Source organism: Entelurus aequoreus, linkage group LG24 (assembly GCF_033978785.1).
Source record: "Entelurus aequoreus isolate RoL-2023_Sb linkage group LG24, RoL_Eaeq_v1.1, whole genome shotgun sequence".
Classification (NCBI taxonomy): domain Eukaryota; kingdom Metazoa; phylum Chordata; class Actinopteri; order Syngnathiformes; family Syngnathidae; genus Entelurus; species Entelurus aequoreus.
The window spans coordinates 17,248,723-17,268,868 of NC_084754.1; the positions used below are offsets into that span (position 1 = coordinate 17,248,723).

The 20,146-nt window shown below is 38.3% G+C and overlaps 1 protein-coding gene across 1 annotated transcript; it reads right to left on the reverse strand.

The window, feature by feature from the left end:
* Positions 1-8,274: 8,274 nt before the first annotated feature.
* On the reverse strand, positions 8,275-20,146 carry tsg101a (tumor susceptibility 101a). Its single transcript, XM_062035411.1, has 10 exons — positions 19,771-20,146; positions 15,039-15,126; positions 14,508-14,573; positions 14,117-14,280; positions 13,604-13,730; positions 13,418-13,475; positions 13,156-13,250; positions 9,656-9,858; positions 9,337-9,576; positions 8,275-9,262 (listed from the first exon to the last, which is right to left on the reverse strand). The coding sequence occupies exons 1-10, from the start codon at positions 19,810-19,812 to the stop codon at positions 9,173-9,175; spliced, it is 1,173 nt and encodes a 390-aa protein (XP_061891395.1). The 5' UTR covers positions 19,813-20,146; the 3' UTR covers positions 8,275-9,172.

Genomic DNA, 20,146 nt, shown 5'->3' on the forward strand with positions numbered 1-20,146 from the left:
CTTGTCCCTTAAATCTAAATGTTAAATCTAAACCTACATGTTAAATCTAAATACACAGAAAATATTAAAACTAAACCTACATGTTGAATCTAAATATACAGTAAATATTAAATCTAAATGTTAAATCTAAACCTACATGTTGAATCTAAATATACAGAAAATTTTAAATCTAAACCTACATGTTAAATCTAAATATACAGTAGATATTAAAGGCCTACTGAAATGAATTTGTTTTTTATTCAAACGGGGATAGCAGATCCATTCTATGTGTCATACTTGATCATTTCGCGATATTGCCATATTTTTGCTGAAAGGATTTAGTAGAGAACATCGACGATAAAGTTCACAACTTTTGGTCTCTGATAAAAAAAAGCCTTGCCCCTACCGGAAGTAGCGTGACGTCACCGGAGGAAGGGCTGCTCACATTTTCCTATTGTTTTCAATGCAGCGAGAGAGATTCGGACCGAGAAAGCGACGATTACCCCATTAATTTGAGCGAGGATGAAAGATTCGTGGATGAGGAACGTGAAAGTGAAGGACTAGCGTGCAGTGCAGGACGTATCTTTTTTCGCTCTGACCGTAACTTAGGTACAAGGGTTCATTGGATTCCACACTCTCTCCTTTTTCTATTGTGGATCACGGATTTGTATTCTAAACCACCTCGGATACTATATCCTCTTGAAAATGAGAGTCGAGAACACGAAATGGACATTCACAGTGACTTTTATCTCCACAACAATACATCGGTGAAGCACTTTAGCTACTGAGCTAACGTGATAGCATCGGGCTTAACTGCATATAGAAACAAAACAAATACGCCCCTGACTGGAAGGAGATAGAAGATCAACAATACTACCAAACTCTGGACATGTAACTACACGGTTAATGCTTTCCAGCTTGGCGAAGCTTAGCAATGCTGTTGCTAACGACGCCATTGAAGCTAACTTAGCTACGGAACCTCGACAGAGCTATGCTAAAAACATTAGCTCTGCACCTACGCCAGCTCTCATCTGCCCATCACGACGCGTGCTCACCTGCGTTCCAGCGATCGACGCAACGACGAAGGACTTCACCCGATCCCCGATGCGGTCGGCAGCCCGGAGACGGAGGAAGTCAAGGTGAGGTCGGCGGCTAGCGCGTCTGCTATCCATCTCAAAGTCCCCCTGGTTGTGTTGCTGTAGTCCGCCGCTAATACACCGATCCCACATACAGCTTTCTTCTTTGCAGTCTTCATTGTTCATTAAACAAATTGCAAAAGATTCACCAACACATATGTCCAGAATACTGTGGAATTTTGAGATGAAAACAGAGCTTTTTGTATTGGATTCAATGGGCTCCGAATACTTCCGCTTCCACTGTTGACGTCACGTGCAAACGTCATCATATCGTAACGTTTTCAGCCGGAAGTTTGCCGGGAAATTTAAAATTGCACTTTATAAGTTAACCCGGCATTATTGGCATGTGTTGCAATGTTAAGATTTCATCATTGATATATAAACTATCAGACTGTGTGGTCGGTAGTAGTGGGTTTCAGTAGGCCTTTAAGTTTAAATCCAAATATTGAATCTAAAACTAAATGTTTAATCTAGATGTTAAATCCAATGATGCCTTGCGCAACCCCGTTGATAGTATAGCACCGTTAAAACAAAAAAAAAGGCCCATAAGAGGCGTACCCCTTGGTTTATGGATGAAACCAGAGCTGGAACGCAAATTTTGTGCAACTTAAACAAATTATTACTTCATCTAATCCGTCTCAGTACAAATGATCCTAACTATGTGTTTAACGCCGTAGCATCGCTAACCCAACCCACTCTGCTGACGACTTGATGCAATTCTTTACTAACACGATTGAGCTCATTAGTAAGCAGATTCAAAAGAGTGTCCCAGCTCCAACTGGGTTCCATAAACATGAATATTAATGTATTCATTATGGCAAATGTTTTCCAAAAAAATCTCTCTTTTTGAAGAAATAACATAATAGGAAACTCTGGCGACTTCTTAATCGGGAAAAGTAAACGTCATGTCTACATGACCCACTTCCTGGGAAACTTATCAAGCAGCTGTTAGTAATATTAGGACCATCAGTGCTAAATATTATAAACATATCACTCTACTCCAGTACTGTTCCCCTAGCATTCTAAACAGCAGTTATTCATCCTCTGCTTAAAAGACCTAACCTCAATTCTGACCGTATGTTGAACTACCGGCCGGTGTCACACCTCCCCTCTAAAATCCTCCAAAAAATTGTTGCACAACAGCTAAATGAACACTTGGCGTCTAACATAGACGATGTAGAAGTGCGAAAAATGGCTGACGGGGTTGAGACTAGAGATGTCCGATAATGGCTTTTTTGACGATATCCGATATTCCGATATTGTCCAACTCTTAATTACCGATTCCGATATCAACCGATACCGATATATACAGTCGTGGAATTAACACATTATTATGCCTAATTTTGTTGTGATGCCCCGCTGGATGCATTAAACCAGTGTTTTTCAACCTTTTTTGAGCCAAGGCACATTTTTTTGCGCTGAAAAATTGCAGAGGCACACCACCAGCAGAAATCGTTAAAAAAATAAACTCAGTTGACAGTAAAAAGTCGTCGTCGCAATTGTTGGGTATGACTTTAAACCATAACCAAGCATGCATCAATATAGCTCTTGTCTCAAAGTAGGTGTACTGTCACCAACTGTCACATCACACCCTGACTTATTTGGACTTTTTTGCTGTTTCCCTGTGTGTAGTGTTTTACTTCTTGTCTTGCGCTCCTATTTTGGTGGCTTTTTCTCTTTTTTTGGTATTTTCCTGTAGCAGTTTCATGTCTTCCTTTGAGCGATATTTCCCGCATCTAAAAAAAAAATAACTGGGATTTATATAGCGCTTTTCTAAGTACCCAAAGTCGCTTTACATGTTAAAAACCCATCATTCATTCACACCTGGTGGTGGTAAGCTACTTTCGTAGCCACAGCTGCCCTGGGGTAGACTGACGGAAGCGTGGCTGCCAATTTGCGCCTACGGCCCCTCCGACCACCACCTATCATTCATTCAACATTCATTCACCGGTGTGAGCAGCACCGGAGGCAAGGGTGAAGTGTCCTGCCCAAGGACACAACGGCATGGTAAGAGGCGGGGAGCGAACCTGCAACCCTCAGGTTTCTGACACGGGCGCTCTACCCACTACGCCATGCCGCCCATCTACTTTGTTTTAGCAATCAAGAATATTTCAGTTGTTTTTATCCTTCTTTGTGGGGACATTGTCGATTGTCACGTCATGTTCGGATGTACTTTGTGGACGCCGTCTTTGCTCCACAGTAAGTCTTTGCTGTCGTCCAGCATTCTGTTTTTGTTTACTTTGTAGCCAGTTCAGTTTTAGTTTTGTTATGCATAGCCTTCCCTAAGCTTCAATGCCTTTTCTTAGCGGCACTCACCTTTTGTTTATTTTTGGTTTCAGCATTAGATACCTTTTACCTGCACACTGTCTCCCGCTGTTCCCGACATCTACAAAGCAATTAGCTACCGGCTGCCACCTACTGATATGGAAGAGTATTACATGGTTACTCTGCCGAGCTCTAGACAGCACCGACACTCAACAACAACACATCATTTTCAGACTATAATAACTGGTTTGCAAAAAATATTTTTAACCCAAATAGGTGAATTTAGATAATCTCCCACGGCACACCAGACTGTATCCCACGGCACACTAGTGTGCCGCGGCACAGTGGTTGAAAAACACTGCATTAAAAAATGTAACAAGGTTTCCCAAAATAAATCAACTCAAGTTATGGAAAAAAAATGCCAACATGGCACTGCCATATTTATTATTGAAGTCACAAAGTGCATTTAACATGCCTCAAAACAGCAGCTTGGAATTCGGGACATGCTCTCCCTGAGAGAGCATGAGGAGGTTGAGGTGGGCGGGGTTGAGGTGGGTGGAGTTCGGGAAGGGGGTGCATATTGTAGCGTCCCGGAAGAGTTAGTGCTGCAAGGGGTTCTGGGTATTTGTTCTGTTGTGTTTATGTTGTGTTACGGTGCAGATGTTCTCCTGAAATGTGTTTGTCATTCTTGTTTGGTGTGGGTTCACTGTGTGGCGCATATTTGTAACAGTGTTAAAGTTGTTTATACGGCCACCCTCAAGTGTGACCTGTATGGCTGTTGACCAAGTATGAAGCATTCACTTGTGTGTGTGAAAAGCCGGAGATATTATGAGATTGGGCCGGCACGCAAAGGCAGTGCCTTTAAGGTTTATTGGCACTTTATACTTCTCCCTACGTCCGTGTACCACTCTGTACAGCGGCGTTTTAAAAAGTCATACATTTTACTTTTTGAAACCGATACCGATAATTTCCGATATTACATTTTAAAGCATTCCGATATTATCGGACATCTCTAGTTGAGACGCAGCCAAAAGGGTTTCGACACGTAAATAAGACTGCCTACAAAACAGCGCAATCTGAAGAGACGGTGGCAAAGCGGCTTGAAGTTGGTCTGTAAAACATAATCTATGCACAATTTTGACCAAATTACTACCAATACATGTTATGTAGACCACAAGGAAGTGTTTAATATTTAGAATTAAAGTCATAATATGACTCCTTTAAATTGTATTTATAAACTATGCGTGCAGAACCATTTTCTTTGGGTTGGGTGGAAGGATCATATGCCATCACTTCTCGGTTAATGATGGACCTTCTGCTATCTAGCAGAATATGTTTTAATTGTTATGACTGTCACCAAACATTGCTGGCATTAATAAACAAAGATACACCATTTGTACCCCCAAATTTTTTTTGGACCAATTACATAGACTGGCTGGAATCACTGTTTTTTCTATATACAGTATACACAGTACCGTTAAAGTGTTTGGACACACTTGCACATGCTATTGAATGAAAAACTATATAATGTCAATGCATTGCTTGGCTGAATGTGATGTGGTCAGATGAGACCAAAACGAAGCTCTTTGGCATCAACTCGACTTTATGTGTTGAAAATGACCCCAACAGGTGGAAACATTTTCCTTTGGGGGTTGTTTTTCTGCTGAGGGCAGATTTGCCTGTCCATGTAGGCCACAGTGAAATCTTGAATGAGAACCTCCTTGAAGATGGGTCATGGATGAGTTTTCTAACATTACAATGAACCCAGAAAACATTGTACAAGAATTAAGAACACCACATCCTCCCTTTCAGACTGCTCAGTATGGTTACCCCAGCGATCAATCCTCTGCCCCCTGCTGTTCAGTGTATATATTGTTGATGTCCCTGACATTTGTTCAGAGGTTTGCACAAATGTACGCAGATGATGCGGTTATATGTCTATTCCAAATCAAGAGCGCAATGGAAACCATTGCAAACTGGATGATGAAAATGAGTGTGTTGCTACAGTATGCTGTGACTCGTCTGTGCAATGTATGTATTGTGCAATCAATCATGCAGCCAGGGCAACATATTGACAATCTCAATAGGATCCTGGAGTGGTCTAACCAGGCTCTGGAACTTAATCCAACATTAAACATTTGGAGGGAAGTGAAACTTCAGAGTTGCCAAGCAACAGCCTCAAAACTTTCGGAATTTGGAGGGTATTTGTAAAGAGCAGAGAGAGATTAAGACTGAATTCCCCCCAGAGATGTTGTCCAACCCTGTTGATCATCTGACTACATGTTTTACTGAAGTAACATACTTTATTCACTCAATCAAATTCACAAACTTCATGACTTTCACGTCAACTTTGTTTGAATTTTTTTGGGTTGATATTCTGTATCTCTCACCTGCCATTAAATACGGATTGTTGATGTTTTTAAGAAAGTGAACTTACAAAATCAGCAGGGGATCAAATAATTATTTTCACCCAACTTTGGAGGAGCATTGTAGTTATAGTAGTAGTTACAGTTGTGGTCAAAAGTTTACATACACTTGTAAAGAACATAACGTCATGGCTGTCTTGAGTTTCCAATCATTTCTATAACTCTTATTTTTTTGTGATAGAGTGATTGGAGCACATACTTGTTGGTCACAAAAAATATTCATGAAGTTTGGTTCTTTTATGAATTTAATATGGGTCTACTGAAAATGTGACCAAATCTGCTGGGTCAAAAGTATACATACAGCAATGTTAATATTTGGTTACATGTCCCTTGGCAAGTTTCACTGCAATAAGGCGCTTTTGGTAGCCATCCACAAGCTTCTGCTTGAATTTTTGACCACTCCTCTTAACAAAATTGGTGCAGTTTAGCTAAATTTGTTGGTTTTCTAACATGGACTTATTTCTTCAGCATTGTCCACATGTTCTCAAGGGGTTTAAGTCAGGACTTTGGGAAGGCCATTCTAAAACTTTAATTCTAGCCTGATTTAACCATTCCTTTACCACTTTTGACATGTGTTTGGGGTCATTGTCCTGTTGGAACACCCAACTGTACCAAAGACCCAACCTGCGGCTGAGGATTTTAGGTTGTCCTGAAGAATTTGGAGATAATTCTCCTTTTTCATTGTCCCATTTAAGGCACCAGTTCCACTGGCAGCAAAACAGGCCCAGAGCATAATACTACCACCACCATGCTTGACGGTGGGAATGTTGTTCCTGGGATTAAAGGCCTCACCTTTTATCCTCCAAACATATTGCTGGGTATTGTGGCCAAACAGCTCAATTTTTGTTTCATCTGACCACAGAAATGTCCTGCAGATGGTCTTATCTTTGTCCATGTGATGTCCGATGAAACAAAAATTTACCACCCATAATGACCATGTGAAAAGTCTTTCATAAATTTGCTAAATTATTACAGGGTTTCTACAGGTATCAGTAAATCTAATTTAATGCTTTGTAATACCGTTTTTAATGCCACTTAAACAAAAAATGCTATATCCTACTGCAGATAGTTGTATGTAGTCAAAAGCTTACAACTGTCTGTAAAGACAAAATTGTAAGCATTTGACAATGATAATATTGAATAGTTGAAAAGTTTGGATTAACTATATATCTAGTGGATTAGAATTGGCTCACAAGACTGTTTCTTCTGAGAATGTATTTGTATTTATTTATTTGCAGTAGCAGCAGCTGACAGTTGTGGCAGTGACAGCAGATGTTGCTTTGTTGGTCACGCCAAAAGAAATTTGACATGTGACCGACTTGTGATTAGCCATTAGCATGTGTGATTTCACCGCATTGATGCCCATTGAGCAAAGTTTGGAGTCTTTTAGCAAACGCTGCAGAATGCCTCTCTGAGTTTACAATGGACGGTCTATGACCAGGTTTTGAAAAGTTAGCCAGCCAGCCACTTTCGCTGAGATTTGCATTGACATGTATTAATTTTCTCACTTTCGGCGCAGCATCAGCACACTCACAGGATAGAAAAAAAACCCTAATGGGGCGGCGTGGCGAAGTTGGTAGAGTGGCCGTGCCAGCAATCGGAGGGTTGCTGGTTACTGGGGTTCAATTCCCACCTTCTACCATCCTAGTCATGTCTGTTGTGTCCTTGGGCAAGACACTTCACCCTTGCTCCTGATGGCTGCTGGTTAGCGCCTTGTGTGTGAATGTGTGTGTGAATGGGTGAATGTGGAAATACTGTCAAAGCGCTTTGAGTACCTTGAAGGTAGAAAAGCGCTATACAAGTATAACCCATTTATCATTTAATGGGGCTTTGAACTATTTTTTAAATTTTGCATATCATTCACACTGTTTTTCTTTTTTATGCATTCTCAGTCATAAATAAACATTAGCAAAATCCTAATCCTAACAATAAGAGTCAATGGTGGCGCCTCTATTCAGCCATAAAACCCTTTAACTAAGAATTAGTTGGTCAATATTATATACCTATAAGTCATTTATTAAATGTTATCTATTTAAACATGCCTATTTTGCAGGTTTAAACCATATTTCAATAAAAAAATGGTACAATATGTGTTATAGTGCAGCTTGGAAAGTACCGGTAGACAAAATGTAGTCATGTTCAGTTTTCATTGCATTGCCTGCAAAATATTTGTTTTTATAAAAAAAATTGATTGCAGAACTGATTCCCTTGTGAAAAAAATCATCTTTACTATGTATGTATAGACAATTTTGACTTGTCTAGATGAGAAAATGGATTCAGTCTATAATTTTGAATAGTAAATTTCCTATTTTTGTGAAACCTCTTAAATCAAAACTAAGTATGGATTTTCATAACATTGATTATCTTATTAAAACAACTAAACTACACATGTATTATTTTCTCTACAACCACTATGATCAATAACAAAACCACTATGATCAATAACAAGGTAGAGATAAGCGATCGCATCAGATTTATTTTTATTTTAACTGATTTACATAAATCTACAGATACAAAAGATGGTCTATGGCTGAACTGGAAACACAAAAATAACAGCAGATATTCTATCATACATTTCAAAGTGCATTTAGTAGAAGGCTAAGTTAAATGAAGTGTTCGTCATAACTTAACTTTTGATTAGTATAAGTTTTTTTTTGTACCCACAAACACTCATGTCTTATTAGAAGACATAAAAACAGTTTATCACTGACTTATTCAGAAAAATAAGAATGGACAGCAAAAAGAAAAAAGATGTAGAAAGAAAGACACTGTACAGAATAGAAGAGCTACTGTACATGATTGGTTAATGCAGCCAAACAATCCAATTGGAGGGCTAACCTGAGCAGCTGACAAGTACGATGAAAAACTTCACACTATCTGGATGAGGAAGGGGAGAAGTGAAAAATATTTTTAAAACATATAAAAAGCCTTGTGAACTTGGCCCAGGCTGTATGCCGCACTAATTTAAGGTACTTCCTAAATGGCTGCCTCGGGTATTTATATCAGAGCTTAACCTTTTCATGATGATGAGGGCTATCCATTAGCCAAGCGCCCCCAATATTTTGTGCTTACTCAACAAACACCGGCTAAGAAATTCTTATCGTAGCCCGTGTGTTTCCCTGTAGTGCAACACAAAACAGGCTCCTCTTTATCGGTATGTGTAAGAAGTTAGGCATCGTTTGTGTAAGCCACAGTACACATGATGGTGTCATGGCCGGGTCACAAGTCCAAGTATTTGGTCTTATCAAGTGTACGAGTCGTCTTATGAACATCTAAACAGCTCGGTGGCCCGATAGAGATGAGATAGAACAAAGAGGAGCAAAGAGAGGAACCAGAGAAGACGTGAGTGTTTCCTGCTTGTGTTGCTCAGTAGAGGTCACTGAGGCCGGCAGTCTTGCGGGCTTTTTGCATGAGGGCACGGAGCTGGAACTGCTTTCTGGACAGAAGGCGTACGTGCTACAACAAAAGAGAATATGAATCAACATTGCTGAATCCACAGAAGATAAGAATGTGTGTTGACATTGTCACACCTTGAGAAAAACCTCCAGGTCTATGACCCCCCTGCGGAGGGCCTCTCCCAGGTAGAAGATGGTGTCTTCGATTGCATTTTCCTCGGCGTACAAGTTCAAAATCTGTTTGTAAAGAGGGGCTGTGGGCACGATGATGTCATCAATGTCATTGTTCTCTGACTGGTTCTCCATTTTCTCTAGGGCATCACTCAGCTCCTCGTCTTTACGCTTCAGCAGCTCGATGTTCCTGTCAACTTCAGACTGGTCCAGAGAGAGTAAAAAGTGTGGCCTGACGACACCACACCACATGTCCAATGTAATATTGACAAAAATATCTTACCACTTCCTGGTCTAATCGTGAGATCATATCCTCCAGTTTCTGATGGCCCTTCTTGAGGTCTTCTTCTGTCCGCTTGAGGGCGTCCAACTCCGCCTGAGCCCTGTCCATTTCCTCCTTCATCCTCCAGCGGAGCTTGTCACTAACAGCTGAGATCAGCGATGCACGAATGGTGTCCTCACCAATGGTGCCGTCTCTGTTTGAGCCTAAACAAGGCCATTGTTGTGTTACAGGTTATCTGTTACATGTATACATGGGTAGGTTGGTGCCTTGTTCCCTCTACTTGCTTTTAACAAATGAAAAAAGCATATTTGCTTAAGATTAAGGCTGCAACAATTCATCGTTTGAATTTTTGCCTTGTTGATGTTTTTTATTAATAAAAATGTATAAAATCCAGACTGCTCCAAAGGAGCGCACACATGAATGTTGCCCCCACAGTGATTTAGGTCACTCTGCATGGTTGTGGCCTGTGTGTGCGTGCGTGTGTGCGGCAAATACAGTGGAGTGCAGAGAGAGTTGGCTCAAAGAAGAAGGAAAAAGAAAGCAAAGGGCCCAAAGAAGACAAATTAAGCTGTTGAAGGTTTTGAAATTACTTCAAATTGACAAAGACAATCATTGTGGTGAAATGTTTGCACTGTCTAACAAAGCTGACATTTCACAATAGCATTACATTAATAAAGCAGCACATTATCCAAAAGCATCCAGCATATTTAAGAGCAGGAAAGAAGGTTAAAGACTATTTTGATTAACGCCATTTTATATGTTTGATTTGGATAAGCAATGTTTTATTCAAACACATGTGAGGACATGTTAGCATTTAGTTTGTACAGTATGTTAGTGCTAACAAGTTTTGTCCAAAAACCCTAAACCAATTAATAAATTTTGTAATGTGTATATGTTAAATTGTTTAATAAATTGTCAATTTGTCACTCAAATTATCATATTTTATCAGGGAGAATTTTTGTTTATTTTATTTTTTTAATAAGTTATAGTGATGCACCCATGGTAAAAGTGCAATTTCAATGGTTTGTGCATGCATAAAAAGAAAGAATAAAGGTAATCAGAAAAATCATTTTTTATTTAAACTATTTATAAACTATAGATGCTAGAAAGTGTGTTTAATTTGATTAATCGTCATATTAATCGATTACTAAAATATCTGCTAGCTGCAGCCTTACTTAAGATGTCTTTAAAGTGCAAGCACTCAATATACAACATAAGTAAAGACAACAACATTGACTGAACAGCGAATTGCTATTAAATATGATATTATGCAGGTAGAAATAAGAAAGCATGTGTTCAGAGACAGCATTACAGCAAGTGTAGTACTTGGATCAGCACAACAAATGTCAGAGTTGATTTAAATAGTATCCTTTTTCTCCACTACTAAATATAGGACACCATCAAAAGCCCCCCAGATAGAAGATGGGTCAGCAGCAATTCACTGCTGCTCCCAGGTTCAGTCTTTGTGTGGAGTTACAGTTACATGCCCAAACATAGAACATACAGCCAGAGAGGGCTATCTGCCTCCAGACATATACTGTACATCGCTTTGGCCTTTAATACGCCCAACTCTCATTACCTCAGGTGACCTTTCACTGGCAGTTCAGCATGCCACCAAAGTCAGCCTGAGGGTGAGAGCCTTAAGTAAAAAGGTCACATGTCTGAAAGTGCTGCTTAATCTGATAGGCTCAATTTTATCACTCATATACTGTATCGCAATGTTATGATACAATAGTGGGACCAAATCACCTGTTTTTCTCTGTGGTTTTGTCAAAAATGTATATTTGTAACAGTTTTTCCTGTGCATTCATTCATTTGGTGTGGACCTTCACAAATACTGTCACTATTTTTAGATTAGGGCTGTCAAAAATAACAAGATAACACATGTGAATGATCACATAAAATACCACAATAATTATGTATATTTACAGAATTTATTTGGACTGTACATGCTCCTTTACATTGACCGCAGATGGGTTACCTGAAAAGCGGCACAGGTTGTCATAGGATTAGTGATAAGGTCTATGCAAAGTTGAGTGAGCAGATAACAACTGGTGTGCTCGCTGGCAAAATACATCTTGACTGGACTTTAGATAAAACTGTAAATGACGTGCATTCAACTAAACATTTTTTTTAAATGATACCGGATGACATTCTGACAATAGAATTGCATTTGTGTCCAAATATTAGGGTCTTTTTTTAATAACTTTAAATTATTCCAGCCAGTAACAATGCAAATACAAAAGTGTGATTAATCTGATTAAGATAATTATCACTAGGTGACAGCACTAATTTAGAAATATTCTACTACAGTGATTTTTAAACTGTGGTATGTTATCTGGTGGTACGCCAAATAATCACTTGTTTAAAAAGTACAGTGTTTTATTTTCCTATATTCAAACAGAGATACTGTTCTAACGTTGTGTATTGATACAGTACTAACTCTAACCACTACTCAGTGGCCTGGTGGTTAGAGTGTCCGCCCTGAGATCGGTAGGTTGTGAGTTCAAACCCCGGCTGAGTCATACCAAAGACTATAAAAATGGGACCCATCACCCCCCTGCTTGGCACTCAGCATCAAGGGTTGGAATTGGGGGTTAAATCACCAAAAATGATTCCCTGGCACGGCCACCACTGCTGCTCACTGCTCCTCTCACCTCCCATGGGGTGAACAAGGGGATGGGTCAAATGCAGAGGACATATTTCACCACACCCAGTGTGTGTGTGAAAATCATTGGTACTTTAACTTAACTTTAACTACAGTGGCCAAAAATATTAAATATACTTGTTAAGTAAAACCTCTGCCTTTATTTTAAAAATGTTTACATTTACTTTTTTTTACTCCTGGTCCTTATCATCGATAGGTCAAATATAAATAGTTAGTGATATCGGCCGACAAATCACTTACATCGTGATGCAGTTACCAGCCATATTGCTCAGACTTACTTTCAATACAATTTATTGACTTATTTTAAACATACATATTTTGAAGCAACTTTTAAGAAGTGCCATCTTCTTACAAACAACCTAGTTAACATTTTGGTATTCCCATCTTTCATTAAAAATGAAAGACAGGAAGTGTTTTGTGGGGTTTGCATTTACTCAGTAATCAAATACATAAATATGTAAACCAAAGGTGTCCAAAGTGCAGATCATCGCTTGTTATTTTTTTAATGGGCCTGTGGAAAATTGCAAAAATAAAATAAACACAAATAAAAATTTTAAAAAAAAGCTAAAAGGTACGATGTAACAAGAACAAGCTGAAATGTTTATATCACCAACTAAAAACACAAAGGTTTGACTTATATATATATATATCTATAGAAATCTGATATTTTTAGTAAAAATAATTAAATGTTTAAAAAATATATGTCAAAAATTGCAAAATATAATAATTGTATAATTATATGTTTTTTGGTGAAATAACTATATTATTATGCTAACTGCAAATTCACCAGGCAAAGGGAATACTATTCAATGACAGATGTTGGATTACATACCCACTGTGGACACAGGAGTTTGTGCGGGGTAGTGTGCAGGACCAGTGGTAGTTGGGTAAGAGTTCCCCCCAGAGTACTGGTAACCTGGATAGTTTCTGTAAAAGAAATGCCACTTACATTTTATAACCACACATTATTATAGCACCTGATATAAGATAAGACTGTATTCCAGTGGCTCTGGTGAAATATACTGCTGTGCAAAGCACAAAACAAAGGGCTTGTCAACTGACAAATGTGTGCATGTCATTGTGAAATATCTTACCCTGCATTAGGATTTGGACCATAGGGTGAAACTGCAGGCATGCCAGGTACATAAGAAGCTGGAAGAAGGGTTCACAATCATGTATGAGCATACAAACACTGTTCACTTATCCAGTGTTCTGCTGTGGTCAATGAGCTCCACCTGGTGTTAAAGGACATACATGAATCATAGGGACAAAATGCTTACGGTTAGGGGGTCCAGCAGCTTGGAAAGCCTGGTAAGGCGCTTGGGTGGTAGGGCGAGAAAACACAGGAGGCTCATCTCCAAACACCACAATCATCACCTGAATAAGTCCATACAGTTCTGACTGAGGCTGGAAAACAAACAGTAAAAGATGGGTGACATGTCCATGCAATACACAAAAAACTAATTTCTCAGTAGTATTTTTATTAGCATTTTATATGTAATGTGCCAACTTCCCATATAGCATTATTTAACAACAGTGTAATTATTTGCTAGTCTATGTGTACATTTGCTGGCTAACTAATAAACTGCACAAGATCCATTTATTCTGTTATTGGTGCATTTCATCAAGTACAACTGCAAATACGCAAGAGATGAAACACAAACAGCATTAAAAATGTTTTGTTTATTTTATCGCAGTACTTTACATCTATTTAAAACATGTGTAACACGGTCAAAAAAGCAAAATCACTGCTGATTCTAAAATATCAACAAATCTGTTGGCTGGTTACTTACATGCTTCCACTCATGTAGATAGGGCAAGTAGATCTTTCCATTGGCATCGATATGTTTCCCAGTTTTGATCATCATGGTACTTGTAGGTTTAACAAAACAAATGGGAGGGTTGAAGGGGTAGGTGTCCAGTAACCACAGACATACTGGGATGTTGTAGATGTTGCCTACAGTAAACACACAAACCCTTCATACGTTACAAACGCATAATCACATCCATGACCCCATCATTGTAAACCCCAGTGCTACTTGGTTAAGATATTATGGTATTGCGCCATATTGACATCTGAAATACAATTCGAAGCAATCATGAAATAAGACTTTTACAGATAAAAAAAGTTACCCCATTGAAAACAAAACTACTTAATCCAAGTTTTGTTGAAAAAATATTTACCTCTATAGGTAACTGGAACTGTCCCTGTTAAACTCATCAGGTCTCTTGTAGAGCCATCGTTGAAAACTGAAACACAAGAAAGTCTATGATGAAAGAATAATTACATATAGTCAGTCACCTAAAAAAGACAATGTGCAGTGGAACCTCAGTAAGACTGAAGGTTGTGCTAATCGGACTTTAACCAAAGCTTAAAAAAAAATAGATCTCTAAGGTTGTACAAAACTTTGAAGTCTCAAGAGAAACTCAACTCAGCAGGCAACACTTGCTATACAAAAGAAAGGACAGCTTGAAGACAGCATGCCCCACAGTCATAAACTTAATTTTACACTTGTATGATTCTTAAAAATGTTAAGGTGTTAGCTCAAACTATTGACTCTGCAGTTAATATAGCATTTGTGGGTACAGTTTAACCATAAACAGCTTTCCATGACTCCATTATTTGGACTAGTACCACAGAACTGATTGGGTTGGACCAAAGAGGTTCCACTGTATGTCGCTAAAAGTTGATTGGTAAGAAAACAAAATCGATACCATAACCATCCATAACCGGCTTCAGGTCTTTGTACTGAGAGATGACGGTGGTGATTTCACGAACTGTCAGGTCCCTGTACTTGTACTGCTGCAATATGACAACATAGGACAACAATGAGGACAGTGTATACATGAGTTGACAGTCTCATCAAGCAAGTAAGGAGTGTTTTAATTATTAGTTCACAAAACGTGTTTCCTTGGGTGCCTTTTACACTTGTCACAATCAGGTCCAGACAAAAAAATATTTTATAAATACTAAGTGACCAATTTTGTGTGGCTGTGTTTAAATTCACATTTTTGTCAGCAAACCAAATAACACCAACAGTTAAGCATTACATAAAAAGTAAAGTTCGGTAATTTTTGAACTAATTGAAGAGCACAGATGTTGATGACGTAGATTTACTTCAAGTGCCTTGACTTGGGTCTGATTTCTCGAAGTGTCATTAATCAACAAGTGAAATTTAACATCTAAAGATCATACAAATGTATACCTGAAGGTAAGTTTGCAATGCCTTACATGTAGTTTAAAACGTATGTCTACACATCTGTCCTTATAATCCTGAAATATGAAGTCAATCTGAGCATTGAAACATGGTTGTGCTAGCTAAAACGGTCTGTCCAAAAAAGAAAATCCACGAAAATTGTGAAACATTTTATCTAGAAAAACTCCACTATGGTCAGATAAGTACGGAGCCCCTAAAGGGACATGGGAATTTTTTTTTTTTTAGACATGTATCTCGTGGCCACGAGAAAGTATCTCGTGGCCACGAGAAACTTTCTCGTGGCCACGAGAAACTTTCTCGTGGCCACGAGAAACTTTTTATAAAAAAAATAAAAAATAAAAATAAAAAATTTTTTTTTTTTTTTTTTTTTTTTTTTATAAAAAGTTTCTCGTGGCCACGAGAAACTTTCTCGTGGCCACGAGAAACTTTCTCGTGGCCACGAGAAACTTTCTCGTGGCCACGAGAAAGCATTGGATGCGTGCTGATGGTTTAGTGTGTGTTAAAATGGCAGTTTAGGAGTTAATATGGCTGTATTTCCAGATAGGACTTTCCCCCATGTGTGTTGTGGCAAAATGTGAATGCTTGATTAGTAGGTGTGAGACAAACACTTTATCTTCCTGGTTATTGTAACGCTACGTGTTTGACATTATTTAAGACTTTATCATGCCCGGGAAAGGACAGTTTTCCTCTTCTGTGGCTGTGGGGGGTGGGCGTGGCTTGCGGACCTGCAGCGAAGCGGAGTGTGTCAGTTAGTCCCATGTTGATGTGATCAAACTTCTTTCTTGCTTGGAAGATACACACACAATTGTAACTGTTATTTCTTCCTGCACATAATAAATATGTACAACGTGTTTGGATGTATTCATTTATGTAAAATTGTCATTAAATGTAATATTGCCTGACAAAAAGTGATACGACGTACGTAATATTTTGATATTTACACATCGCATATTTACACACGCGCATCTGACTAGAATACCCTTATGTGCATTACATATATCAACATCAAGTACCTACTGTACTGTTTACTTGTTGAAATACCCTTTTTAGAACAAATATCTACCCACATAATTTATATGTGTATATATAATATATATATATGTGTATGTATGTATATGCATATATATATATATGTATGTATGTGTATCTATATATATATATATATATGTATGTATGTGTATCTATATATATATATATATATATATATATATATATATATATATATATATATATATATATATATATATATATATATATATATATATATATATATATATATATATATATATATATATATATATATATACATATTATGTATAAGCATGTATATATATACTCTACCGTTTAAAAGTTTGGGGTCACATTGAAATGTCCTTATTTTTGAAGGAAAAGCACTGTACTTTTCAATGAAGATAACTTTCAACTAGTCTTAACTTTAAAGAAATACACTCTATACATTGCTAATGTGGTAAATGACTATTCTAGCTGCAAATGTCTGGTTTTTGGTGCAATATCTACATAGGTGTATAGAGGCCCATTTCCAGCAACTATCACTCCAGTGTTCTAATGGTACAATGTGTTTGCTCATTGGCTCAGAAGGCTAATTGATGATTAGAAAACCCTTGTGCAATCATGTTCACACATCTGAAAACACTTTAGCTCGTTACAGAAGCTACAAAACGGACCTTCCTTTGAGCAGATTGAGTTTCTGGAGCATCACATTTGTGGGGTCAATTAAACGCTCAAAATGGCCAGAAAAAGAGAACTTTCATCTGAAACTCGACAGTCTATTCTTGTTCTTAGAAATGAAGGCTATTCCACAAAATTGTTTGGGTGACCCCAAACTTTTGAACGGTAGTGTATATATATATATTATATTACTGTAACTTGTTCTTAAAAATAGTAGTTATTTTGTTTGTCAAATTTAGTGTTTGTGTGTATATATGTATACTGTATATATTTATGTGTGTTTCTTCCTATACAGTATACATGTATATGTGTGTGTGTGCGTGTATATACTGTATATATATATATATATATATATATATATATATATATATATATATATATATATATATATATATATATATGCATATACATACATACACATATATATATATTATATATACACATATAAATTATGTGGGTAGATATTTGCTCTAAAAAGGGTATTTCAACAAGTAAACAGTACAGTAGGTACTTGATGTTGATATATGTAATGCACATAAGGGTATTCTAGTCAGATGCGCGTGTGTAAATATGCGATGTGTAAATATCAAAATATTACGTACGTCGTATCACTTTTTGTCAGGCAATATTACTCTTAATGACAATTTTACATAAATGAATACATCCAAACACGTTGTACATATTTATTATGTGCAGGAAGAAATAACAGTTACAATTGTGTGTGTGTCTTCCAAGCAAGAAAGAAGTTTGATCACATCAACATGGGACTAACTGACACACTCCGCTTCGCTGCAGGTCCGCAAGCCACGCCCACCCCCCACAGCCACAGAAGAGGAAAACTGTCCTTTCCCGGGCATGATAAAGTCTTAAATAATGTCAAACACGTAGCGTTACAATAACCAGGAAGATAAAGTGTTTGTCTCACACCTACTAATCAAGCATTCACATTTTGCCACAACACACATGGGGGAAAGTCCTATCTGGAAATACAGCCATATTAACTCCTAAACTGCCATTTTAACACACACTAAACCATCAGCACGCATCCAATGCTTTCTCGTGGCCACGAGAAAGTTTCTCGTGGCCACGAGAAAGTTTCTCGTGCGCACGAGAAAGTTTCTCGTGGCCACGAGAAAGTTTCTCGTGGCCACGAGAAACTTTTTATAAAAAAAAAAAAAAAAATTTTTTTTTTTATTTTTTTTTTATTTTTTATAAAAAGTTTCTCGTGGCCACGAGAAAGTTTCTCGTGGCCACGAGATACATGTCTAAAAAAAAAAAAAATCCCATGTCCCTTTAGGGGCTCCGTAGATAAGGAAGCCGATAACCAATATTTGGAGCCGATTTTAATTTGCAGTACAAATTAGCTAAACATGAATAGTATACATTAGTAACCAGCTGAAGTTAAAGTTAAAAAAGTTAAAGTACTACTGATAGTCACACACACACCCGGTGTGGTGAAATGATCCTCTGCCTTTGACCCATCCCCATGTTAAAATCCTGGGAGGTCAGGGGAGCAGTGAGCAGCAGTGGTGGCCGCGCTCAGGAATCATTTTGGTGATCAGTGGCCTAGTGGTTAGAGTGTCCGCCCTGAGATCGGTAGGTTGGAGTTCAAATCCCAGCTGAGTCATACCAAAGACTATAAAAATGGGACCCATAACCTCCCTGCTTGGCACTCAGCAACACGGGTTGGAGTTGGGGGTTAAGTCACCAAAATGATTCCCGGGCGCGGCGCCGCTGCTGCCCACTGCTCCCCAAGGGGATGGGTCAAATGCAGAGGACAAATTTCACCACATCTAGTGTCTGTGTGACAATCATTGGTATCTTTCATCTTTAATCTAACCCCCAATTCCAACCCTTGATGCTGAGTGCCAAGCAGGGAGGCAATGGGTCCCATTTTTATAGTCTTTGGTATGACTCGGCCTTCCAGTCTCAGGGCGGACACTGTAACCACAAGGCCACTGAGCCGGTTTTAGGTTGTTTTTTTAACAATATTTTCAGAGTGAGGAGACGCTGACCTTTGAGAACAACTGCTCTATTGTACTGGATACTTGAAGACAAAAAGCGACTGATTCCTTGAACTTCAAAGAGTCGAAGCCCCCTTAATATATGGCCTATCACAATGGTTCAAGTACCATTACAAAGTTTGTTTCCAAGGTCTTTAAAATTATATCATTTGCGTTGAGATATTTTACATTTGAGTTTTTTATCACGTATCTGCAAATGTAGGGTTGGTAGCACAAACTTAGTAAAGACATAAATATTGAATTGGCCGTACACGTCCCAATATACATTAATAATCCACATGATTACGAGTTACACTAACATATAGTGCATTTGGTCGGTGTTACCATTGTACAATAACAACAAAGATGATCTTAGGTGCTTTAGACAGCGTTTGGACATGTTTATTTGATAAAACAGCAGACTTGTTACACAAACACCAGGAAATGACACCAAGTGCTGTCGTAGTGGGTTCCGTTAACGCTAGCTAACATGCTAACAAGTTACGAGAGCGAGCAAAAGCATCAAAACGGGCTTACCATCAACATCTTCTTCAGGGCGCCATTGTTAACAACCGCCATTATTTCTGGTGGTTAACGGACTCCTGGTAAAAAGTGAGAAAAAGCGAGACTATTTGGTGAAACGGGTGACACAATGTGTAGCTTGCTAGCAGGAATTTAGCGAATGCTAGGCTAATGTTAGCATTGCCCCCAGTCGGACCAAACAAAACGGGTTACGCCCAGTTAATCAGTATCAATGTTCTCGTTGTTATTCCAAATCTAAACATGAAAGGGACGCATTAAAGCGTTAAAATGATAAAACTGTTTCGGAAAAAGAAACAACAAATTGACCTGAACTCAAATGGCCGACCGTCAACAAAAACTATTTCCGGTATTCCCACCTGACATTTCCGGG